The sequence below is a fragment of the Melospiza georgiana genome, chromosome 9 (genome assembly GCF_028018845.1).
Source record: "Melospiza georgiana isolate bMelGeo1 chromosome 9, bMelGeo1.pri, whole genome shotgun sequence".
Taxonomy (NCBI): domain Eukaryota; kingdom Metazoa; phylum Chordata; class Aves; order Passeriformes; family Passerellidae; genus Melospiza; species Melospiza georgiana.
Window position 1 is genome coordinate 20520996 of NC_080438.1, and position 26537 is coordinate 20547532.

Sequence of the window (26537 nt, forward strand, 5' to 3'; positions counted from 1 at the left end):
GGTCACACTCCTCCTCTGGGAAACACCTGACCTTGCGCCTGCACACACCTGCTGTGGCACAAACCCTTTCCATTTTTATTAAATAAAAATGAGACATGTACAGCAAGTCCACCTAGACTTGCCCCATATATCCCACCAGGAGCTTAGATTCTTTTGATATATTAAAACCAGAATTGCATTAAGTCACTGAGAGACTGAAACATAATTATTGATCAGGAGATGCACCATGATGGAGGCCCAGGCAGTTTGGGAATGTGAGTGCAAATCATGAGCTCTCAGCTGGCTTAGATACAGCCAAAGCAGTATCTAAGACTTCAAGTCTTACAAAATTTAAGGGTAAGGAACACCAAAATGCAGATCCAAGCTTTATCTGGTACATTCCACTCTATTAATATTGTGTGGGGATATTCCCACAGGACGAGGAGCATGTCAAAGATGGGCTATCTTTGCTTATGCATCATTGCCCAGAGGAGAGGGATATCAACGCAGTTTTTACATTTCAAATCTTTGTTTTGCTTAACATCAAAGTTATTTCTGGAGCCCCCTTGTGAGAATCAAGAAGTCATTATTCTGGGTGCTGAATGGGGAGTTCGCAAACAACCCAATTCTGGCCTGAAGACTTTTCCCTTCCCAGACAAGATGTACGTAGCCAACTTAAAAAATAACATTTCATGCAATTCTCTTTGTTAGAAATGTGCCCAGAAAACAGCCCATTAAATCTGAATGAAAGGTCAAGTCTCCATTTGTGTAATTACGTTTTTTTCAAGAGAGATCAGAGAGAACTGTGGCAACATATTGTGGATTAGTATCTGCCACCATATGGCACTTCAAAATGACAAACAGAAACAATGCATATACTTTGTTAAAGAAGCAAATTCTAACCCATTTAAAAAACTGTTTTACAAAATCAACCCTTGGTATTAAAGACTAGGGTTTTTAGAAGAGAATGGGGACATTCTCTTCTATTGCTATTCAGATACAGAGATATACGAGACCAAGGCCTGGGAAATTCTTTTTCAGTTTCTGATTATTTTAGATTCTTTTAATTAGTATTAGCTAAGAAACCTTTATAGTATCTTTACGCCTAAGGAAACATTTCAGTTGATTAAATACATGCTCAAAAGGCAAAGCAAAGATACCCACGAACAAAGGTTTTGTAGTTAGCCCTATTGAAATAAGGGGGAAAATCCATGACATTTAAATGGGACAGTCTTCATATCAGGACTGCTGACAGAAAACAACACCAAAGCAAGTTCTCTCCTCACTGCTTCCCCTTCCTACAAATCATGAGATAGGCTTAAAAATTAAAAATACAAAAGGAAAAAAAGAATTAATATTTTTACCTCCTCCTCCTTTTGAACTGCTGAAATTTACACAGGTCTGTTCCGAGGTCTCGTTGCACGATGAACAGCGGGTTTGGGGGGGGCCTGGGGTTGTTGGTTTGTTTGTTTGTTTTTACAGAGCGTTCTCAAAAGGACCAAGCGTTCCGGGGAAAAACCCGACTCAACAAAACCTTGTGCAATGTGGCACGGGCTGAGGCTCCTGCCGGGGCTGTGGGGCCGGGCGGCGGCGGGCAGGGCAGGCCTGGGGCCCACCGGCACCACCGGCACCACCTGCCCGGCCCGGCCCGGCCCCGCCCAGGACAGACAGCTCTCCCCGGGCCGGCTGCCGCTCACACCGAGCTGGGTGCAGGTGCTGGAGGTGCAGCCTCTGGCAGCCCCCGGGCACAGCCACAAGGCTCCGTCTGTCCTGTGCCAGGGACCCTCTGTCCCGCAGCAGCGCCCCGGCCAGCGCGGTGTCTCTCGGCTCTCGGTCCGGGAATGCCCTGCACAGAGCCCTCTGACCGGCCCGGGCTCTGAGCCTCCCAGCTCAGCCCAGCGCAGTGTCCCTCGGTTCTTTGTCCGGGAATGCCCTGCCCAGAGCCCTCTGACCGGCCCGGGCTCTGAGCCTCCCAGCTCAGCCCTCGCTGCTCCAGCCTCTCCGAAGGGAGCGGGATGGAGTAACCGAGACAGACAAACTTCCCCGAACAAACCAAACGGAGCCGTTGTGATCAGGAAACCTGTGGGAACAAACCGTGTGAAACAATCATGCAGCCTCTCTCCTACCTTATCATTCCAATTACATTCTCCTAATCTACAAAATTGAAAGGTAATGAGCAGTTTTTCCTTAAACCACATTAAATAACACTGTCAAAATGCAAATTTATTCATTAAGTATAAATGAGTGTGTTAAATATTCATGAATTGTTGCTTGCAGTATATAATTAATCCCATGGTCTGTGTGTCCAAAAGCATTTAGAAGATAGAGTAGAGAAGACGGTGCTGTAGAATGATAACATTTAAAGCATGTTTTTAAAAGCAAAGGTCACCAGCCCTTTGGATTCTAAACTATTACCAGTGCTTATAATTCATTGTAATACCTCTTCAGCTTATACACATGCTTTCATGATTCAAGGTTTGTATCCCCAACCCTTCCTGTATAATACTCTATTCAAGAAAAGAAATACTTGAGAGGGGAAGGTGCTGTTAAATTATCCCATTCACCACTGATACACTCAAATTAATACAGTATTTTCCACATTTTAAAACTCCCAAGGACTGCAAGGCTGCCCTTAAAAAAATGGTGCAGTTTGACTCCCTCATCCTCTTTTGGAGGGGGGGAAAGTGAATTCTGACACTTGAACCATCACTAAAGCTGGTTGCCATTTCAAGTATCATGAAAGATAAAACAAAGGCTTCACACTAGAAAAAGACTGGCCTCTTTTTTTTTTCTGTGTCATTTGCAGATATGAAAGAATCCCTGAACCCTGTACTAAGCTTTAAGTATGTGCTCCCATTGATACCAGTGAGAAGTACAGTACATAAAGTCCTGGAATTTTAGGTCTCAATGTCCTTAGTTTAAATATTCACTCTTTTCTCTGCCCTTCTTAAATTCCCACTGCTTCTTTTCATGCAATAGAAACCACTTTCAGAAACTCTTTATCAGTCTGCTTTGTACTTTTTGGGGGAAGAATCTTTGAGGTGCTGATGAAAATAACTGATCTTTTTCAAGCTAGCATGAAGAAATAACAAAAAATAAAATCATTATAGTGTTCATAATAATTCCCATCACAATCTCTTGATGTTCACAGGGTGCTTACTGTATACAGCTTTCAGCCAGTTGTGTGAGTATAAACTCTGCCATCTCCCCTTCCATCCACAGCACTTGTAGAAAAAAAAGTACATGACAGTGACTTGATCTTTTAGTGCAATGACATTTTTACCATGCCATTCTGTGTGTGTATGTGAGTGTGTGAATTAATCAACACAATACCAAGTGATTCACAATTCCAAGTAACTCAACCTGTTGTTCCCAGCACAGGCCAGAGAAACCAGGAGCTGCAAGGCTCTGCTCTGACAGATTTTTTAAATGTTTTTCCTTGCAAAAACGTAACAAATGGTTTGCCACTTGTATGCAGGCACATTTTGTTCATTCAGAACCAAGAAGATTATCTCTGCATGGCATGGGGCTTGTACTGTACCATGTGGATTTATCCTGCAAAATAGGTGCTGGAAGATTTTTGGTTTCTATACAGTATGTTCAGGGGAAGCATTTGCTTAGCTCCTTTCCTAGTTCTGCAGAACTCATACACAGGACAAGGCAGCAATCAGACTTTTTACTCAGTGACATCACCATACATCAAGTGTCTTTCATCAATCAGGGCACTAAGATGATAAAGAATGCAGCTTGGAGTGTGTCAGATCAATGAACTGAGCATCTTTTCTAGAGTGCTGACAAAAAAGGCAATGTGAGACCAAACTGATCTGATTTGCCTTATTTTAAGGCCTATGCAGTAGGGCTTGATGAACTATAAGGCCTATAAAAACAGGCTGAAGGCAAAGTTGGTCACAGAATGCAGGATAATGCTTCATCATGTACTAAAGAGGGAAGCTGTCAAACCCCAAGGCCAGGCAGCTGCAATCCAAGCACTGTTGACATTCAGTTTACAAGACATTTGTGATAAGTGCTTTTGTTGTAATTAAAAAGCTGTGCAAATCTACCCAGTTGTGTCGTAACCAGTACCTTATCTCTTGTACCAAAATGAGGACAGACCTCACCTGTCAAAGACAATTAATTTAGATAGCTCTTCTCTGGACAGGAGAAGAGTTAATCACAAATTCTCTGGCAGAATGTTTTCCTTTTGCCAGTAAAGAGTGCCAGCTGATCGCAATTTAAATCCCCCATACAAAGATGCAGATTTTAGATCAATTTTATGACAAAACAAGCCACATCTTAATGTTTCATTTTTAACAGTTCCTTTGCTCACTTTACACATAGTCTCAGAGCCCAGACTCCCTAGTTCCCAAATTGTGCCAGTCCTGAGGACAGATGGGAGCTGCTAGCTAGCCCAGGGGCGGAGCAGCCCCCAGAGGTCTGGTTACTCTGTGAACAACAAACACAAGGGCCCGAGCAGATGTGTTATCTCTGCCTACACTTTCCTTTGAGCAGACAGCTTCCCTCCATCTCCAGTTCACTCCCACCCAAATTCCAGAATTCTCCAGAGGCAGAAGTGTTTTTCAAAAAAGGCCAGTTAGGGATCATGTGTAGCACAACCAATATGGGGAAAAGGCTGGAGATTAAAGATGACTGGAAAGACCGTATGCATCAGTGGCTCTGCTGCATAGGGATTGTCTCACAGATTTCAGACAAGGTCAGGGAACTCTGGACATTGCTTAGGAAGAAGGATGTCTGTGTGATCCTCCAGGATATTATCCTTGGCTGGTGAATGAAGGAAGACAGGAAAAAAAAAGATTCTGAACATGCAGCATCTGTCTTTTGATGCAGGTGAAAGGATGACACCATTTAGGTGGTCTCCTGTTCTGCAGAGAGGCAAACAGCCTGCTAGGAAAGAGGCTAAAAATAAGTACTAAAAGATGAACTGATTAAAAAAAAAAACAAAAACAAAAACAAATCCAACCAAAACCTCCTAGTCTTTCAGGATGAAATTAAGATGGCAAAATCAAAATTCATGAAGAATGTAAAAGTAGTAAATTTTCTATAAAACAATACCAGATAGTCTGGGTAAAAAATGAAAGTAATTAAAATTACATATTTATAAATTCAGTGTAGCAGGTATTACTGAAATTACATGGGAAGAACTGCTTAACTGAAACATTAAAATCAATGGTTATAACCTATTTTTGGAAAGATCAAGTAGAGAGAGGGAGAAGAAGAGTGGCACTTCACAGTAAAAGAGCCACAGTCCGTTTTCAGGACACTGGCAGCTCAGAAGCAAATGATGTGAATGCAATGGATCAATACTGTAACAGATAAAACACTAGATGGGATAGTAGCTGCTGTCTGCAAATCACCAAATCATAGAAGACAGCAGGAAGACTGGATGCCTTTGCACCTTCTGTAATGTGTAGGAGCAAAAAGGCTGCATAATCATCTGAGACTGCCCAACATCTGCCTGAAGTTTCATGATGCCAGTACCTCTGCTGAATTATTGAACATGCTATATGAATGTTTCTTAATGGAGAATTCTCCAAGAATGAGAATTTTGTGTCAGACAGCATCTCAGAAATAATGAAAAATTATCAGAGGCATTTGGTCAGAGAAGTAAATTAATATTAGTGGCTATGATGATAACTTGATTGATCTTTCTGGGCAGAAGAGAATGAAGCTCACAGTTATATGGATGGTGCAGTCTTTTTACCAACCTGAAAATTATGGAAAAGGAGAATCAGCTCAGAAAAAAAACAGTTCAATATTTGGAAAATGCAAATGTTTATTAGCTGAAAAATCAGGAAAGAAAGTTGTATGTGTTCAAAAATTATCTAGATCAAAGGGTTAATGAAAACCTCTACTTAATTGTAAATCAATGAAATGAAAAAAGAAGGTTAATAACACTGAATATAGAGTAGAACTAAGGCATTACATATATAATTCCTCCAGTAAGTGTAGCCAAAGGAGAAATTTATGTCCAGAGAATTAAGGACAATATTTTTCAAAATCATTAAGAATCCTGACAATGGTACCAATCTTTATCAGATTGAAGTGGAAGATTTGTTAAGAGTAATGAAGACAAGAAAGAAGTGTTCAATATTTGTGTTCAGTATTTAAGGAAAAGACAGACAATTGATGATACTCTATGAAGATGATAAACTACCAAGCAACAAGAAAAAAAAAAGGAAAAAATTAAATGGAAGCTACTAAAGTAAGAAAAGTAAGAAACACTTGTGTAGAAAACTTCAAGTAACTTGTATCCAAGAGTTTTTCAAGAGCTGACTGCAGAATCTCCAGTATTATTATTGCTGCTTTTTGCTAAGTCTGGGAACAACTGGGAAGGCTCCAGAAAGCTCAAAGAAAACGTATGTTGTGTTAATATTTAAGAAGGATAAACTTAATGACCTAGATAATTACAGTCCTGTCAGTCTAAAATGGATCTGGAGTAAAGTAATGGAATGGCTGACAAGGGACTCAATTACTAACTAATTAAAGAGGAGAAATATGCTAAATGTCAATCTAAGTGCAATATGGAAAACAGATACTGTCAAACACATTTGCTGGCTTTTCTTCCAATTGTGAGTACAAGTGAAAGACAACACTGTTGATACACTTGGAATCTATATGACATTTGATGTGGTATTCATGACATTTGAGTTAAGAAAACATGGTAATACAAAATTGACATGTCTCACATTAAAGGAATGGAAAACTGGTTAACTGACATTTCAAAATGGCAATTTAAATGGGGAATGATCATAGAATAGGTATTCTGCTGGGACAGCTTTCTGGGCATACACTAGTTCACAATTTAATCAGTAATTTAGAGAAAAACACAAAGGTTCACAGAAGACTCAGTCATTATGGAAGAAATTGGTAATAAAAAGAAAATATCACTCAGACTATTGACAAAGTATTATTGGGTGATCTGGTGTAAACTAATAAAATAAGATCCAAATGTAAAGCCACAGGAGCAAAAGCTTCAGGAGTTTAGCTGGCTATTCTATGGGGGTTTGAAAGCTCTAAGAGGGCTAATTCAACAATTAAACTATTTTTTTACTCGATTATCTGGTCCTATGACAAATAGTAAAATAAACTCACATTCACATTCCACGTCACTACTATTATGTCTGGTGGATGTACTTCAAGAGTAATATATCCAACCATCCTACACGGAAAAAGGCTGAAATGAATCCATATTACATCATGCTACTAATATGCATTCAGAGCTCACACTGTAATGGTTCTGAAGTGAATATTACGGTTAATGCAGAGAGTATGCCTGAAAAAGTAACACACAAATTCTTAACAAGCCCCTTGGCAGCACATCAGACATGAAGGACCCTCAAAACTGAGCATGTGAAAAACATTTCTTCCCTTTATTGAGTCTTATTCTTATCACAGAAATACTTTTTTCATTTCCTGGTAGCTGACAAAATATAGCCCAGTTCTAAGTGGCGTATACCAGAATCTGGCCCAAAATTAGGTGCTAACAGCTGCTGCATTACATATGCCAGTGCTGACAGATAAACCCAGAATCTCCAGTCCTTCCACAAACCCAGCTACTCTACATATGTTTACTTCAGCACATACAGACCAAGTTAAGATTTACAGATCAAAGCTGTTGCTTGTTAATCATGTTATTAGCTGGGAACAGGAAAATAGCAAAGTTAGAGACCAGAGGTTGAATGAGTTTCTAGTTCCTCTCCTCCCTTAGCACCACGGGGTCCACTGGGGAACAAAAGTTATGTAGGTCCCCCTCACACTCCTGTCAGCAAGCAGAGGTTTGCACCTTTTCCTGAAATGTGGTCTCTCCCCCACGTTCTAACTTACACAGCTCTCAAGCACATGCTCAGTGTCCACTCCTGGGGTTCCAGTGGCTTCACCCCAAGACATCTATGCCCTGGCAAGGACGTGCCCTTTATGACCAGGACCCAATGGACCTTTTCCACAATGTGCATTTGTGCCTGCCATGTGTTTTTACATACAGAAATACAATCATGAGTTATTGCAAGTGTAGGTTTTGTGGCTGAGTTTACCCAGCATTACTGAATATTTTTAGGGCAGATGCCTCAAAATTTCTTTAAACTGTGTACAGCTGATTTATAATTTCTAATGATTTTATAAATATTCTTATTGTCATATTATAATATCTAATCATCATATCATAATATTATAATTTCTAATGATTTTATAAATATATATATATATATAATTTATTCCAACACTTACGAGAAAAAAGATCTTTGTTTCCTTGGGTTCAGTGAACTGACAGATATTATTATAGTGGCATATACATAAACAAGAATAAAAGTGTTTTGCACAAAATCATGCATAAATTATGGCAGACAATTGGAAAATTGTATACATTTATTTACGTTTTAAAATAATCCAGGCACAATTTTGCAAATACACAGAAGCACATTCTCCGAATGGGAGCAAAAATTAAGTAACATATAGCAAAAAACACATGGCAAAACATACAAAGTTAAGTATAAATGGTATGAAAGTTTTTCTTAGTCTACAGTGGTATCTGCTATCAATACACTTGTCAGCATTACAAAAGGCAACCAAAGAATACAAGTAACAAATTGTGTGACATGAACCACTTAAAAAAGTTTGTTAGCAGCACATAGTAGCAACTTTCTAAGAACAGAAGAATGCTTGCACACTGTATATAAATGCATATATGCACACATATACAGATACAACTGGAAGGCCACAAGAACAAAATTACCCTGGGAAAATGATTAAGGGAATTTTTATGCATCTTGCAGTATATAAAAACAATGCATGCATTAGCAAGCACCCAGCATGTTCAGGATAAAATTACATCCACGAGCAGAATCACATTAACTCTTCATCAAACAAAGCACTTACCATGCTGTACCCATACTGGATCACTTCGTCCTATATCACACTCCTGATTTATGGAGCACATTTGGATGGTAAATTTAGGAAGAATCAGGAGCCCTTGATTCCCATAGTCTGACAGGAGGAATCAGATCTCAAATTTGAAAGAAAAATACCCATGGGAAAAAATACCCTTGCAAAGCCTGAGTTATAGGATGGTCTAGCAGGAATTCCACTTTCCTGTGGGACAGTGCAGTCCAGTGGCCTCACTTAATGAGCTTTAGTTTGCATGATGGAGAGTTCCTGAGCATGTGCACCAGATTCCTTCTGGATGGAAGCAAAGGATGTGCTCCAATCACTAGTGGCATTCAGCCCCTGGGATCAAACTAGAGATAAGTGTGGAAATCAGGTCCTTAGCACCAACAGTTTCAGGCTACAGATCCCATCCAGCTAAGCTAATTCTTTGCTAACACAGACACAGGCTTTGGAAATACACAGAACAAACATTAATCAACAAGTACTATATAAGCTGTATTTACCATGTAGATTAGTCTTAGTTGTTCTTACTTGCCCCTGCCTGACAAAAAGGGACCTTCCCTACAGAGACTCACTGTGTTTGCAGACACTCAATGTGTTTGCAGGGTCTGTGTATGAGGGGTAGAGGGGATCAGCCAAAAGAGCAGTGAACACACAATTTGATTTTCCTTCAACCATCTTCAGAAATATTATTTTCAGTAGCAAAACTATTAAAAACTCTGCAGGCATCTTAGCCAATCTTCAACATGCTCAATTCCCATAAAAAAGATACTCCCGTAAATTGAAAAAACTTTGGGATCACTGCCCTCCTAACCTCTTAACAACATCTATGTCAAAAAAGTCATTCCCAAGTTACACTCAGGATGTGAGATTTCCTTAGAAAAGAACATAGAATTGTGATTGTGAGTGCCAGAGTAGGTTCACTAAAGCAAGCTGAACTATTTCTGATATTTCAGTGAAAAATGTCAAATTTAGTAATTATTTCCTGACTGGTTTCAACAGTTTATTTGCTGCCAGCTTCTAATGGCATTTACAGAGCTCCAGCAAAGTGCTCTGGGCAACACATGATATGAGGAAAAGAAAAAGTACTACTTCTGCTGCTTGAACTGAGTTCACACAAAACTTACATTATTTATTATAGTGGAGAATAAAATGTGTAACATGTTATCATGCATAATACATGGTAAGAACATGCATCAGTTCAAGTTTACAGTCTCTTTCCAGTAAATTAGAACAGCAGTGGCAGATGTTGACAGCTACATATTTTGAGGAATTCCCAGAAATAGCAGCAAACAATGCAAAAAAAGACATGAAATCAGCTGTTTAAGACACTCATGAAACAGTAACTCTTTGTGTTACTGTTACCAGTGATATCTTTCCTATCTTATTCCAGGAAACTGAGCTCAGCACCTGAGGCGAGACCGCTCCAGGCAAATCCCGCTGCTGCCTGGGGAGTGTGTCCCTGCCTGTCCCTGCAGCCCCAGGGCACATCCAGCACTTGGCTGCTCCACAGAAGGGGAGGATGGGCAGGCTTTGAGTGGATCTCAGGCTGCCTAGGTCAGATGGAGAATTCTTCTCCACTGGGGCTGGAAAGGGCCCAAAGCTGCAGCTGGGTGGGGACCTACAAAAGCTGGGGGAGCAGCCCACACATGTTAGCAGGGCTTCCACAGAAGTCCTGCCTTTCAATGGAGAGAGACCTTTTCTTTCTCCTTCAGCCCCTTTTAGAGGGTTTGCCTAGGAGACTCCAATCCAGAACAGACACACAACCTTCTGCAGATTATGCTAGACAAGGTTTACAAAAAGCTTCCTCCTTCCCTATGACTTTAGGTACGCACATCACAGCAATAGCCAGAAAAATATAAATCAATCCGGTAGCTGGCTTCACTCCTCTATGGTTGTTTCATTCCTGTGCATCCTCTCAGGAAAAAGGGAACAGAACGAAACACATCTGTTGAAAATGAAATGTTTCCTCCCCAAAGGAACTAAATATAGTCAGGAAAACCAGGACTTTTAAAAGTAAATATATGACTGCTGCTCACAGTACATCACAATGCCCACAGACAGCTCCTGTGTGAGTACCAAGGCTCACTCTTGTGGGTACCCTAAGGTTCATCATGAACACACCCCAGGCTTGCTCCAGCACAACTAAAGACACACTATTTCTGACATACATGCAGAAAAAAAAATACAGCAAATTCTAAGCATCAATATGTAACATGCTTCTGATTTTCTGCTCACTAAGAGCATCATCCAGGGATTACTTAATTCTTACTTACCTGCACATGTCTTCTGGTTGAGCATCTGTGCTCTGCTGCCAGCTATCTTTGTGTGGGTTCCTATTTCAGTCCAGCCCACTAGCAGGTGAATAATGGAAGACCATCAGCATCAGCCCTCCAAGAGTTGGATGAGCTTCTCTTTATTAATTCTGCAAAGCATTTTGTGCTTTGGTACTTCCCAGACAAAACACTGCTTCCCCAGGAGTGCAAGGATTTCACTGGGGTAGGTTCTGTATTCATGAACTTGCCAAAGCCACTTCCATTAGTTTTGAGTCCTCAGAGATTCCTAAATCAGTCAGTATTCAGATAACTTGTGCCAGGCTGACTTCTTCATCCCTGGTGGTGTTTATGTGCAAATAGTTAACAACAGAGAATTTGCCTCCATTTTTTCCTGTAAAGGGCATGGCTTTCCCACTGCTGATAATTCCTACCCAAGAGAGTAGGACAATTATTCTACACAGGAGCTAAAGGCCTTGAAGAAACGGAACACTTTAGTAAAGTATTTCCAAGAGAGATCAATGGGTACTCCTTGCCTAAAGCACTTCAGGGGCATTTTTTAGAAGTTGGAACACCATCTGCTCCTTAGTAGAGCTCTCCATAAGTCCTTCCCATTTACTGATGTGACTGATAGGAGCAGTCTGCAGATGGAGCCTCCCAGCCCAGATGGAAAGGGAATTTGGCTGGATATATAAACTATTTTTTTTCTTTCTGAGAAGAGGCCTTGGTATAAGCAGAAGGATGTGATCTGGACATCTAATAGGGATGAAAAGGTTGGGATGATGCCTGTTATGTCAGTTTGGAAAGAAAAAGCAACACTATTTTATTCAGTCAATTATCTATGAATAGTAATTAGCCAGTCAAAAAGATAATTTAAATCAAATTTTCTGTTCCTATTTAGAACTTTCTACTCTGAAAACAAAACTCAGAAGGTAATGCAACAGAAAATGTAAAGTATATTTACATTTAAATGTTTATTAAAACCAAGCCATTTATGCTTTTTTTATGCCTTCCCCTCTTTTTAAAAAAAGTGTATTTAAGTCCCCCCTACATTTTAGAAGAAACTTTTGATGACTACTCAGCTCACTGATGGCAAAAAAAAAAGAGGCCAAACTATTTTTGAGTATTCCTCTCTTAGCAGCAACATGAAAATGCATTTTGAAATCCTCAGGTAAACTCCCTGCTTGTTTTATACTCATGAGTAGTTGATTAAAAGAGGACTGCTTGAATGAATAAGCAATTAGGATATGATTACATTCAGGTAAACTGTAGTAGTTTTATCTTAAAGAATTAATAAGTGATTCTCAGCTGATTTCTTAACTGCTCTCAGAAGGTGAACCACCAAGATTCCTTACACATCCAAGTACTGATTATTCTTTCTTTAGTACCACAGCTGGTTTTTAACAGATTTCAACCAAGTAATTTCTTTGTAGAATCATCTTTAACACAGTGGTCACAGTTACTTACTCATACAATAAAAATCATGTAAATATGCATTTAACTTATGCTAAAGACAAGCTCATTTAAATAAGGGAACTGATGTTCATTTTTTTCTAGTATGAATGAAGCTGCTGCAATGTTTCTAAAGCGGATCTGATCTAAGTGCAAATCCAGGCAGGGAGTAACACCTTTACTTTGCTCTGTGACACCCAAACTCTAATTGTGTTCTCAATTTTGTGTACATTTAGATGTTCTTAGAGCTGTATTTTTCTTAGCTATCCTTTGTGATAATGTTTCATGCAGCATGCAAGCATTCTTCAAAGAGCTTCAGAATGAAGCACATATTTTACAACACGTTTATGGTGAATTGGCAAGTATTAATCATCTTAAAAACTTTCTCAAGCTGAGAAGCCAGGTGAACAAACTTAGGCAGAAGAATCCTTATGCTCACTGGGGAGAAACACCCAGGGGGACAAACACTCTGCTTCATGAGGACACTTCCATGGAACTCTGTCCAGTCCAAACAAATTCCATGTGCAGCACTTTCATAGCAGTTTTCTGTTAACCCAGAAACCTTCTAAATACAAGTTCAATTGGCTCATGTTCTTCCCTCAAGGGAATGACCAGATTTCCCAGGCTGCCCTGTAAAATATGTCTGGAACATTCTTCCTAATTCTGCGCGTCCTGAATTTTTCAAATTCTGCCTTACAATTTTTTATTACCTTTCCATATCCAGACACCTCTGTGAATTCAACAGATGCATGGTGATAAATCTGGTTTTTCTACTACAGCTCTTCTTCCAACCATGACCCTTTTTCCCCTTTTGATTTCATCCCATGTTGTATCAGCATACAACTGATTTAAACTCCCGGGACAAGAAACAGTCACTTCTAATTACTTGTATGTCACAGCATTGCCTGTAAGCTTCAGACACTTAGGGCACCTTTTCTTCAAAGTGTTATACAAATAAGTTGAAAATGGGAATACTCATCTCCACATCTCAAGAAAGTCAGTCAAGAAAGGGAGTAGGAAAATACTATTGTTCTTCTTTTCTAAACAGGAAGGTGAGACATAAAGTCATGCCAGAAACCTGGGACAAAGCCTGTGTTTGAATATAGATGTTTATCCAAGATCATAAGCATGGCCCCAGCCTTTGTCTGACAACCAGAATGAATACTTAAGAGTACTAAAGAAAGCAGTGAAAACTGAGCTATATAAAAAAATAAAATCAGAGAGCTGCATTTATGGTAGAAAATAGAAGGAGAAACACAGATGATACCCTGGAATCACCTACCAACAGGAACAAGAAACCAATGATCAGGAGGAGGAATACTGATTTCCTCCCTATCCTATGAGTTGCAACAGTTGATGAGAGAATATATATGCAAAGAACATATAAAATATAGATTTATATATACAAATATACAATAGGAAATAGTCAGTATACAAATACTTACATGTAAAAATAGTTTTTTACTTTCCCCTTTTCTTGATTTACAAAAGCATACAAAGTTTCCTGTTGGTTAATGTTTAAGTAGTGTGAGTAAACCCTGTGTGACATGTTCCACACATAATTCCTTCAAGTGTTCACAGTATTGGCTATTACAGTGTTGAATCTGACATTCTCGATGTTAAAATATTCATAGGACACATTCTAAAATTAAAGCATTAGTTTAAATACAGTTTAAATAAATCTCACATGTGTATTTGAATTATGGTCATAATACAAATGAATCTGCTGCAGTTGAAAACTTTCCATGACAGTAAGCTTGGAAATACATACTTAAACTAGAGATGAGTATATTTTAAGATTCTTGAACTGCCTTTTAATGTGCAGATAATACTGTGAGAGGGGGAGTTCTTTCAACTTCATCTGAAGAAATGCAAGCTGATAGAACTCAATATTACAAATTATCCTCAGTAGGAAAGCGGATGCACAGAACAATTTGCCATCAGAGCCAGACACGTTGTCACTTTCTTCAAATACCCAACAGACAAGAATAAATGACAGGTACCATTGTTTTTGTGTTAAGAATAAATGATCTGGAGCATTCTGCATCAGGAAAGTGCTTTAAATTAAATTAAATTAGTCCTCACAACTCTCTTGTGAGGTAGATAGACACTATCCTTGTTTTTAAAGATGGAGAAACTGGAGATCTAAAATAAATTATGATGGCTACATGGGAAATACTGTCAAAATACTGTTATTTGGATGTTGGAGCAAGTCAAATGCACAACTGGAGTAAATGGAGATATTAATGAGACAACTTTGCACTCACCAGCTTGGGTACTGACAGCAGGCTTGGTACAACAGCCAAGTTCATCATGGGCTGCAAAACACAATCTTTGCCAAGTGCCATTCTGCTGGAGCTGAAGTGTGGGACAACAGCTTCAAAAAAGCACAAACTACGTTGTCCCAGATGGTGCAGACTGACCAAGGTGGAAGGAAGATGCATTTCAGAAGTTATGAATTAATCAGGAGCCTTGAGTAGGTAATATCTTTTCATTCAACAGTTGGGTACAGTTCAAGAACCATGCTTAGCTCATCTCTAATTTTACCATATATGCAAGTGCTCACAATAGACTGTGTATCAATATATTCAGGTGGTGTTTTTTTATTTACTCCCTCCTGGACCTTGGAGGTCTGTATTTTACCTCACATTTCTTTTGTTGAAAATTTCTACTGATACCACAAATGGAACTAGTGCTTTAGTACAGCAAACGAGCTACAAATAACAATTTTAAATATCTGAGATGATGGACAAGGACCACCATGCTCTCTGTGTGCACCTGTATATACAGGAAATCTCATCTGTCTTTAACTGCTCCTGCCTTGAAGTAAAATCCAGTTAAAGTATAAAGTGCATAGTGTGGATTAAAACCCTAAGAAATAACAAACACTGTGTCTTCCTTCCACAGATGATTAATTTTGCTTAACGGCTGAACCACCACCCTTTTTGTCTTCTTGTTTTTAGTGTTACCTAGGCTGAGAAAGGCCAGCCAGATGTAAGCAAAACTATTGTAAACTGATACATTTCTGTAATATGATGTTAAGGGAGAGTTAAGTAAACCAGTATCAAGACACTGTCCAGTTGGGATGTGTAAATATTATTGTGTGCTTCTTGGCCCACTTTGCAAATACTTTCTTTTCTGTGATAAACCTGTGGCCTCCATATGGAGCATTTTCATGGAGAAAGTATTCCTCACACTCGTCTCTTCCTGGCTCGTAATAGTGGTAGGGAACTTTGCGAAAGCCTTCTGACCTAGGGAGAAGAAAGATACACTTCAGTACTGTCTTCCAGAAAAACATAAATCTATAATACACCTGAATACAAGATACAAGCACCATGGCTTGGATCAGCAATAGTGTGGCCAGCAGGAGCAGGGAGGCTGAGACTGTGCCCTGCTCTCAGCATTGCTGAGGCCACACCTCAAATCCCGAGTTCACTTTTGTGTCTCACTACAAAACAGACACTGAGGTGCTGGAGTGAGTGCAGAGAAGGACAATGGAGCCAGTTTAGGGTCTGAAGCACAACTCCCACAAGGAATGACTAAGGGAGCTGGGAGTCTTCATCCTGGAGTAAAGGAAACTCTGGAGGGACCTTACTCTTTACAGCTGCTTGAAGGGGGGTTGTAATGAGGAGAGGGTTGGTCTCTTCTCCCAAGGAACAAGTGACATGACATGAGGAAATTGATTCAAACTGCACCACTGGAGGTTCAAATTGGATATTTGGAAAAATTTCTTCACCAAAAGGGATGTCAAGCACTGGAACAGGCTGCCCAGGGAAGTGATTGACTCACCAGCCCTGGATGTATTTAAAAGATGTGCAAATGTGGCACTTGGGACAGTTTAGTGCAGACTTGGCAGTTGCTGGGTTAACGACTGGACTCCATGATCTAAAAGGTCTTTCCCAACCTAAACAATTCTATGAATGATCTGAATTCCTGTGCATGTGTCAGCACTTGAGCTCCTTTGCTAAGCTGTAAGGGCTTTCATTACATCACAATTTCTAGGAGTCTTCCTAAGGCAGAAGAAGCTCAGTGTATCTCTCAGCATACACTCATCTTACCAGTCAGTGAGAAGCTGATGGGCTGGCTCCTATGGGCACTGCACATTTTGTTTAACCTGTGATAACTCAGCCCACAAGGCTCCCTTCCCAACCAAAGTCTTCTCACTGGATAGTCCCAGCTGTTGAAACTGGTTCTTGAACTGGCTGAACAAGGCAGTTATAAGAGTAACATGCAATTTAAGTGGGTGATCCAGTCAGAATCACAGCTTAAAGGGGACATCCTTCTCTGCTGCCAACAGTGCTACCATGCTGTTGGCTGGTTTTACATCAGGGCTATGCTATGCCAGCTTGGCTGAGCTCTCTGAGGACAACCTTAGTCCTGTCACCCCTCATCCCAGGGTGCCTACTGTGTATTTTCATAAACAAAGAACAACATATGTTCATTCTGTTCATTCCATCTGGATGACTCAATCAGTGAGATCTGCAAGTTCTAAAAAGTCAGCCTCTAATGTTAAGATATCCTAATTAAACAGCTGTGACTCAAATTCTGTTGTTTGTGACATTTTTTAGGTTCTGCCAGCAATGAGCCTCACAGTGGAGTGACACAGAATGTGGAGTGAGAACCTGCACAAAGGCTTGACTTTAGGAGCTCACAATTCACTGGACTGGTTACATGCAGGGCTTGGGCCAGCTTAGGTACAGAAGAATAGAGGTGTATGTGCTAGTACCATACATTGTTCATGACATTTCCTGATTTTCTCAATGAAAGAGGAATAGTTTCCTCTTACATTTTTCTACCATACACAGTAGATTAAAGTATTTAACTTGGACTTTTAAAAATTGTGTTTAGAGTTATACTTCTGGCCATAGGATTAATCCACTGTCACTGTAAGGTCACCAACAGTAGTTGGTTGAAATTTATGTCAGTTTATGGCGATAAAGCTCACAGGACTTGTTTTATTATCTAATTAGAACCCTCTACTACTCAAAACAAGCCATACATAACCGAGAAAGTTCAAGTAGGTTGCTCAATGGTAGTGAAATGTAATTTCAGGTAACTATCCTGGGCTAATCATTTTATTCCACTTCCAGGTGTATTTGGTATTCAGAAAACAATGTGTTAGTTTTTTTCCTCTATAGATTTGTTTTCGCAATGGAAGCAAGTACATTTTATCAAAAGAATATGAGCATACCTTGTTTCCAGCTAATTCAGAAACTGCAAAAGATCTTTGATTAAAAATAGCTCCTTATGACATCTGATGTTAGATTTTGTAAACGTTTTTATTTTATCAACAGCACATGCCATATCAGGGGTGAATATGCCGACAATAGTGTCACATCAATGCAAAACACTGGGAAATGACTGCCTAATCCATTTTTTGGATTTATGATATTAAAATCAATTGTGACATTTTGACAAGACATCAGAATTGTAGATGCATGAAAATAATTTTCTATGATCTTACTTGCAGTAGGTGTCATTTATCATCCCATAGACGTGAATTCCATAGCAGGCATCCATAGCCAAAATTAAGGTGAACCAACCCGTGCTGAGATATGAACCTGACTGGACTCTGTAAAAATAAACAGACAGAAAACAAATTGCAATGAGAAATTATCAACACTTTATCAAAGAAATAAAATCCATTGCCTGGGACAAAAGGCATTAAGCAGCTTGACAATCTGTCAAAACCATACAATTACTTTGAATTATTTATAGATATGCTCTCATTCTTCCCAGCTTGGGGCCTCCAGCTATTGTCCACAGGGAAAAAAAACATGTTAAATATCTGAAGTCAAATAATGCATCTCCAGCAAAACAGAAAATTATTTCTTTTCACATCTGAAAGATAGCAATTAGTGGAGTTTGTAAAATGAGATAAGTTTACCAGAACACAAAGTACTGTTGGAATTTGTGTTGTACTCATATGAGTAGGGACCGTTTTCTTCTGCAAGCAAAATCTTAATCTACAGTGGGCTACCCTCAACCTGAAAATTCACACAGTAATGAAACTTCCATGGATATTTTAGTACAAAACCATCTAACAAAAGGTTCTGAAAACCAAAATTCTGTGCATATCCCTTTACCTAATTTTGTGTTATCATTCTTTGAGCTACCATAGCAGAGAGAAAACCACAAGAGGATAGTGCCCAGATTGACAGTCTTTGCCCAAATGACTAGATATATTCAATCAGCCCAGAAGTATAACCTGCACCAGTGAGAAAAACTACGTGTGTAAGGATTTGGCTCACAGACTGGTTGTTTGAGCAAACCCATGCATTGTTAACCATAAACCAAATCTTGTTGGCTCTGCTCACACAAATGTTACCAATGGGGGACTGGGAGTCAATGCAGCCCATCTTAACAGAGCACCTCAATGGAGCTGGGTGTGAGTGAGAGGAGGGGATATATGAGCTTTCTGCCACACCTGTAAGCTCTTAGCTTTTGGGTGTGGCAGGGAGCAGTCTGTTCTCCATCCCAAGTTAAAGCAGCCTAACATTTGCACACAATTAAGTTTTGCTGTAAAAGAACTCCCAAGTAAGCCTATGTGCAAATCAGTTACTGCCACCAACAAATTCTTCTAAAAACATTTTCATCTTGGGCTAGGAACAAAATTTTCATGTGAAAAAAAACCCCTATAGCAATTTACCCAGCCTATAAGCCCCAACCTCCCTGTGAGACAGAAGAAGTGTTTTTTCCTGGTTCAGAGCAAGAATGTACTCCAGTCTCCTGCCTCCCTCCTCCTGCATCAATATATCAATCAGTGGTTTTGGCACAGATTCTGTGTTACATCCTTGCTCAAGCAAATAGTACTTAAGACAATAGGTGAAAGAGTAGTTGTACAACCTTTATGATGATAATTACCTGGCATATAAAGGTCTGAGATTCAAATTCCTTCTCTGTGTAATACCTTTTATTATGGATACTAGAGAACCTCCAAGAGCTTTATGCTCATAAAGAAACTCCAGTACACTCCAGTTTAAATAAACCTATGATTTTTTAGTGAAAAACTATTGCCCTAATTCCCAGAGTTGAGTCCAAGAACACTGAAAGTAGTTAAATATTCTCTTTCTTGCCCATGTCTGTCCTCCTTCATGGTTGAGCTGGTGTGAACTTCTATCCCTGACTTTCCTGATATATCCTTTCCTTTGGGGAAACAGCTAAGTATCTGTTTAGCTGCTTTTGTAAAGCTCATACTGGAAATAATAAATAGAGAGTTAACTTAAAGTGAAGAGCAACAAGTGGAAACTAAAGGCAGGGTGTCAAACACCCAGGTTTCATTAGGACGAAACCAACTGTAATTGTGCTGCTTTTCTGGACACCTTTACAGCCATGGAAGTGTACAGCTGTTTATCTGCCCCATCAGGATCTTCATCTCTTCAACCAGAATGTTCTGCTACTGTCTAGCAGGGAGAATTCCCAATCCAATTCATGTTATGTCAAAATAACATTCTGCCATGATAAAAGGCTGAATTGCTTCCAACTTGCTTTCTACTCTTGCACCAGGAAAACACTGGCCTTGAGCTTTCAAAGCATTTTAGAATCATAATAACCATTTATAAGAACACGATGAAGATCAGGACCCTTTCGATAATGGAGGTTTATTGGAGAGCACTATATTGACAGCAGCATCTGAAATTTGCTATACTCAGGAGGAAAAGGGAATTTTAAAAAAGAATTAATCAATATTTCATGTCTTGTTTTAACACCATTGGACCTTAGTCCTCTCATCTATATACTGCACTGGCAGGATAAATAAAAACAGCAGAGTGAGTTCCCAGGTACCTTCCCTGGGAGATGAAGTACATGACAGAATACAGATTATATACTTTAAACCAAAGCACTTACATTCATCCATTTTTTCCTCTGAAGATACACGGGGGTACGAGGGAATATACTTAAGCAGTGGAGATTCTGGATGATTTGGTAACACCTTAGAATGCAATCTGATACCATAAACATGCTTTCAAAATTCTAATGAAAGCAATATTAGAAATGCGAAAACAATTTTAGCTGTCCCTAAAAGGCCATAAATCTCCGAATACCTTTTAAAATATCATCCCATAAAACTGTAGTGCAAAGCAATGTCTCAGCCCTTGCTATTATGCTAACACTGTGCACTCAATTTCCCTCTCTACAGGAGAGTTTTACATGTTTCTTGGTCAGAGGGTTTTGAGACTCATTAGAAAAAGAGTTCCTCTTGTTACTGTAATTGCACTCAAATTTCAACTTTTACACATAGGAAATAAAAAAATCCTCCATTTATGTGTAGCATAAGGCTATGTAATCACACAAGTCTGGGGGAAGGAGGACATTAATCCCAAAATAAACAGGAGTTTGTTAAACATCATCTGCAGAACTACAGCAGGCAGATATATGGTGATATATGTATGTGCAACAATCCCAAAATTGTTTCCTATGGTTCAGAGAGACTTTTTTTCATAGTATAAAATTAACGGGGCACCAGATCTGGACAGGAAATTGTTTCAACAGCTCAGGAGAAAATAACGCACTGTTTTTCAAAATACACTTTTAAAAAGATGGCTTTGCTTTCAAGACATGATTTACAGCTGCATACAGCAATAAAAAGGCAATGATCACAAAAAGTTACTTTGTTTACCTTAAAAATGAAACCTTATTTCGCACACTTCCTACTTTATTAGTGGTCTTAAAGAAATGATAGTTATAGGCTGTAATTCATTCTGCTAAATACCATCCACCATTTCAGAAAAGTACACAGGCATATGGTTAACATTAAAGACATAAAAAGACCAGTGGACTCAACTTCGTTAAAATGCTTGAAACGAAGTATATGCTTGCTTATCTTGCTCTTAGTGAAGGTTTAAGTGCTTAAAATGTCATTATTTAATCTCAGAATATAAAAGTAAGCTCCAAGATTAATAGTTACTTGAAAGTTTCAAGTCTCAAAACATATAATTTGCATTTTTAGTAATGCCTTCCATAAACTCCAGCAGAATGAACTGACTAAAGTTTCTCACAACATGTTACAAAGAGACTTGCATTCTATTTTTCAGAAGAAAATAGTAAAATGCACTTTTAGGATTGCTAGAGTTGTAATATATGACACATAAAGCTTTAATTAAAATTTAATTTAAATAAAAGCAATTAGACAGGGCTCTTCAGCTTTAACTTTCCACCATTTCAAAAAAAGAATAAGAAATCGACATAAAGAAGATGAAATAGAGAATGTACCCTAAAAATGTTGGCAACTGAAATTCATCTTCTTTGACATCTATAACCATGCTTTGATGTAGGCTAAATGAAGAAAAAACTCATTCTTCCTGTCACTGGGGGTAAATGGAAGAACATAAAATATTTTCTTGGTGATCCAGGGCAGGTGAGTTCAAATTGAGTAAAAGTTTTGTTGTCACTTGAGTTCTGATTTTAGCACAAAATTCCAGGAAGTTCTTTTCTTCATTCAGTTGTTCCAGGATTTTTTATGTGCACAATCAATTTTAGTTCTATGGTTCAATGGACTGTAATTTCCAGTGGGGACTTCAGTGGTAAAAAATAAAAATGAAAATACGTTTGTGAAGGCAGAGAAGATGTCTACACAAGCAATTGCATGTCAATCTGATTGCAGAAAAGAACTTAGAAGTCTATTTTTTAAATCTTGTGGGAGAAACTAGAGATCACAGAAGGTCAATTAAGAGTGTTAATTAAGATAAAACCAAGGAAATTTAGTACTTCAAAAAGCTATTAATTAACAGAGCTTGCCAAAAGCATTGGATAGACACTTTTCCTTTTTGACTTAATTTCAAAATATTGCAGTAAAGCAAAATTCAACAGTGACAGATTGAAATGACAAAATTCTCCAGGCCAATTAATTGACAAAAAAATATATCCTTTCATAAAGGCTGTTTATGGAATCTAATCCTCAGATGACTCTCCCACCAAACTACTGAATCAGCAGCAGCTTTATTTGCAGCAGCTTGTCAGGCCTCTTGATTAATAAATAAGTATGAATAAGAGTATTGGTCTAAATAAAAGACCTATAATACACAGAGTAGAGGCTTTATAATGTGAGAGGCCCTTCCAACAAAAGGGCTTGTTAAAATGATTCAAAATAAACAGAAATATTTTCAAAAATATGTCAGAATTAGGTTAGGCAATGTTCAGGTAGAATTGTCTCTGGTACTTCTCTGTATCTGTGGTGCATCAAGAGACCTGATCACTGATCCTCTGGGAGGGGTCAGGTACTCTGGTTTTGCCTGGCACTCTGTCACCTGCCCTGTGTCAGCCTCATCTGTGACAGGTCCTTGGGAAGGAGGGGAGAAGGTACAAGTCCCCTCTGCACTCCCTTCTTAAAGACAATCGCCTCTTTTTCTCCCCGGGTTTCTCTGGGTTTTTGCATTGCTGAATCACAGTATATTTCCTTACAACTAAAAATACAGGAGGTTTATCTGCCAGCAGATACTGGTAAGCCACTACCCAATTCTATACTAACCAAATTAATGCTTCCATTGCACTTGTGTTGACTGAGACTTCTCTTTTTTTCTTTTTTTTTTTTTCTTTTTCCCTGAGTACAGCTGCTGTAAAACTCTTCTGCTTTGCCAAATTAAACACCCACATTCCCCAGGTGACAGTTTTGGTCTATGCCTTTCTCTTCACATCAGATGTAGGTTTGTAAATGACAGATTGGAATGAGTTGGCAGAAAAATGCACCCACCTCTGAGAGAACAGCAAGGCTCTCACCTCTCCCCTGAGGAGCACATACCCTTCTCTTGCCAGAGAGCTGTTTTTCTGAGAGGAGTAAAGGAAGCACCTTTGGTACAGGAGAAGGGCAAAATTCTAAATCCTGAAGAATATCTGCCTTAGCCTGGATTTATTTCTGTTTTCTCGAAGACATGGTACTTTGTTGCTAATTATTTCATTACACACTTTCTGAAGTAAAAAGAGCACAAGAAGAGCAAAGATGATAAAGCACAGAGAATTGATTTTAGCTGGTAAAAATGGTTGCTATTTCTGCATTATAAAGATCCCTGTTAGGCAACCATTTATCATAATTATTCATTCTTTTGTACTTGTGTGTGTGTGTGTGTGTGTGTGAGTGTACACACGTGTTTGCTCTGCATTCCATAAATGTGCAGGACATCTAATAACAAACAGCCGTGCCCCTCTAGCAGTGAGTGAGCAGACTGTCTCACACATCCTGCTTCAGGTCATTCTGGAAAGTGAAACATTTATACATGGGCAGATGTTTTATTAGCCATCATGTATGGTTTTATGCAGAGCTCAAACAAGTGGAATGCAATATGAACAGCACAGACCACATTCCAGATTCAGGCAGTGACTGTGCCCAGCAAGATCTACCTGGGTATGGAGAAGGGATGCACTCACAGCCAGCCCAAACTCTTGGTAGATCATCCCTACTGTGAATCTTGAAAATAAGCTGCAGCTGGGTGGCATACTGTTCAATTAATCTCCTGAAATATTCACTTTCTGATTACATTAACACTGTACCAATGGAACACAGGGACAAGAGTCCACTTCAGCTGAGTTTACTACAAACCTGCAGGCAAGGCTACTCCTAGGTCACAAACTGGCCCACAAGAATCTCTCCCCACAATCTGATTTAAAAAGAGATGTAACAATTAAAAAAAACCCATGTCAAAATGGCATTGAAAAAAAGACAGGAAGGACACTTACGAATGATCACAAAAAAGAGCAGAGAAATGATGGCTTTGTATTTAACCACATCTAATTTTAAAAACACCAAAACTATCTGCTTACTATTTACTTATTATTTTGGGCAAGACAGGCAAAATCAACATTAGAAATAAGGACTAGTCTGTTACTCAAGTACAGAAATAGCTAAGACATCTGCTTGGGTATTTAACTTATGGATTTATTTCCAATATTTGTGTTGTGTACATTTTTCTAATTTATTTCCTTTCTTTCTTTGTCTGTTTAATACTCCTGGAAACTTGAAACTAAGAGGAAAAAGAGGGAAAAAACCAAGGCAGCAGCCTGAGAAAATTGACTTCTGCTGTCCAAGCTTCTGGAGTTTCCTTATTTCTGATTCCTTGACCTGACTTTGATGCATCTCAGTTCAGTTCTGAACTCAGGCAATGAGACAAGGAAGTTATTTCACCCAGGCAGAGAGGGCTCCTTCAGACACCTCTGCTGCTGAGCTCAAAGAAGAAAAGCAGAATTCCTGTTTATCCAGGGTGATCACAGAGGGCCAGCTTGGTGCAAAGCACACAGAAGAGAAACAAGACTAAAGAATTATAATTGTAAACTCTGCCCTCCAGCCTATATATTGCACATATTTATTATTTGAAGGTGATTCTCAAACCTGTGCTAATCTCTTCAAGATGAATGGCATCCCCTGTAGAGGACATGAATTGGTAGATGAATTTCTTACAGCTACTGGGCTTCTACAGGCTGCGCTGAGTCTTCAGGTAAGAACTGTAGTCTTGGTGCAAACTGTTTACAGAATAGTAAATCCCAATTTTTTGGAAGGAAAAAAACTTTTTTCCTTCCCCACTCTCTTCCCTAATCCTTCTGTTTCCAGAAATACTTATTTTCTTGACTTCTCTTGAGTCAAGATTCTTTATTTCCCTTTCTTAAGTACAGGCTGTGGTTGGAGCCACAGCCCATGCTATTGCCTGCACTCAGTTATCAGCAGAAGATGCCTTTTGTGAGTGCCTGGGTTGCACCTGTCCCCTGGGGTCTGCAGTTTATGCACAATCACAAACAACCTCAACCTGCTGCAGCTGCACCGTGCACGGCTCCACACATCTCCATTTGCACTTGGATTTTGTTGATGAACAAAAATGTATGTTTAAATCAGGACAGGATGCACAGAAATGTCACCCATTACAAACATGCAATTACGTTTAGAATGAAGTCACACAAGCAGGTTTGGGGGCTAAACTGTTGGCATTTTTCTCTTCAAAAATCACCTGAGTAAAATTCATTCTATGCTTAGGAAGACTGCTTATCAGGAAATGCAGCTCATCTGGTCAATGGCAGCAGAGCAGTTGCTCCACAGGACAATTACTTATGCTCACAGTGGTTGAATCAAATGTGGGGTGATGCCAAAATGCCCCTGGTTGTGGCACCGTGGTGTAACCCTGTCCCACCTCTGACTGGACTATGCTGGGCTCAAGATACTGCAGTGCCTGGTGGCTGTGACAAAGGGAGTGACAGCTGAAAGCCTGGCACAGGTTTCAGGGCTGGTGCCACAGTCGTCTGCAGGGCAGCTTTATGTGCTCTCCTCTTCACCAGTAGCTGCATCCAGTTTGCTGAGTCCTGGTTCAATATTTTCACACAGCGTGAAAGGGAGTAGAGAAGGATTTAGATTTTCATCCTTTGTAACCAAAAATGAATCAAAACTAAAAACTGTGCCAAGTGGAAGAAAAAAGACGACAGGGCCTTTTCCCTGCATCTCCATTTAAATCAATATTTGCTGTCTTGGGTCTGCACATTTTTCTACAGGGAGGATATAAACTAAACAGAGCTGCAGTTAATCCAGGATCCCTGAAGAGATTTAATTAAGGAGGCTTTCCCACCCTTTTCTTTTGGTATTAAAGGGCACTCACTACTCCTAGCTGCATATTTTAGTGAAATGTATTGTAGGTGAATACAGAAGAAATTTCTTGATTAGCTCTTACCGTCTCAATACAAGATACTGAAAGGAGTTCATCTAACCTTGTCTGAAAGCAGCTTAAATTTTTCATAAAAACATTTTCTTTTAGGTTGGGTGTTTTTTATGTTGAAACTGAAAATGAGATACAACTTTTTAAAGATGTATGTTGTATTTCTGTGACACTGGGATATGAGCAGAGCCTTTTACAAAGATATTTTGTTTTACTGCTATGGTGAAAATGAAAGAATAGCTAGCATGAGATTGTACTCTAACTCTATTCATTTAAGAGGGAAGAACACTGGACCAGAAACTCAGCTGAC

At 39.2% G+C, this 26537-nt stretch overlaps 1 protein-coding gene across 1 annotated transcript in view; it reads right to left on the reverse strand.

Annotated features, from left to right (window-relative positions):
- Nucleotides 1–8362: 8362 nt before the first annotated feature.
- Nucleotides 8363–26537, reverse strand: part of ST6GALNAC3 (ST6 N-acetylgalactosaminide alpha-2,6-sialyltransferase 3) — a 214203-nt gene continuing 196028 nt past the window's right edge. Inside the window, exons 4-5 of the mRNA XM_058030106.1 lie at nt 18067–18174; nt 8363–15853 (exon numbers count right to left, since the gene is read on the reverse strand). Of these exons, the coding sequence (XP_057886089.1) occupies nt 15667–15853; nt 18067–18174 (295 nt within the window). The 3' untranslated portion in view covers nt 8363–15666. The remainder of the gene's footprint in view (nt 15854–18066; nt 18175–26537) is intronic.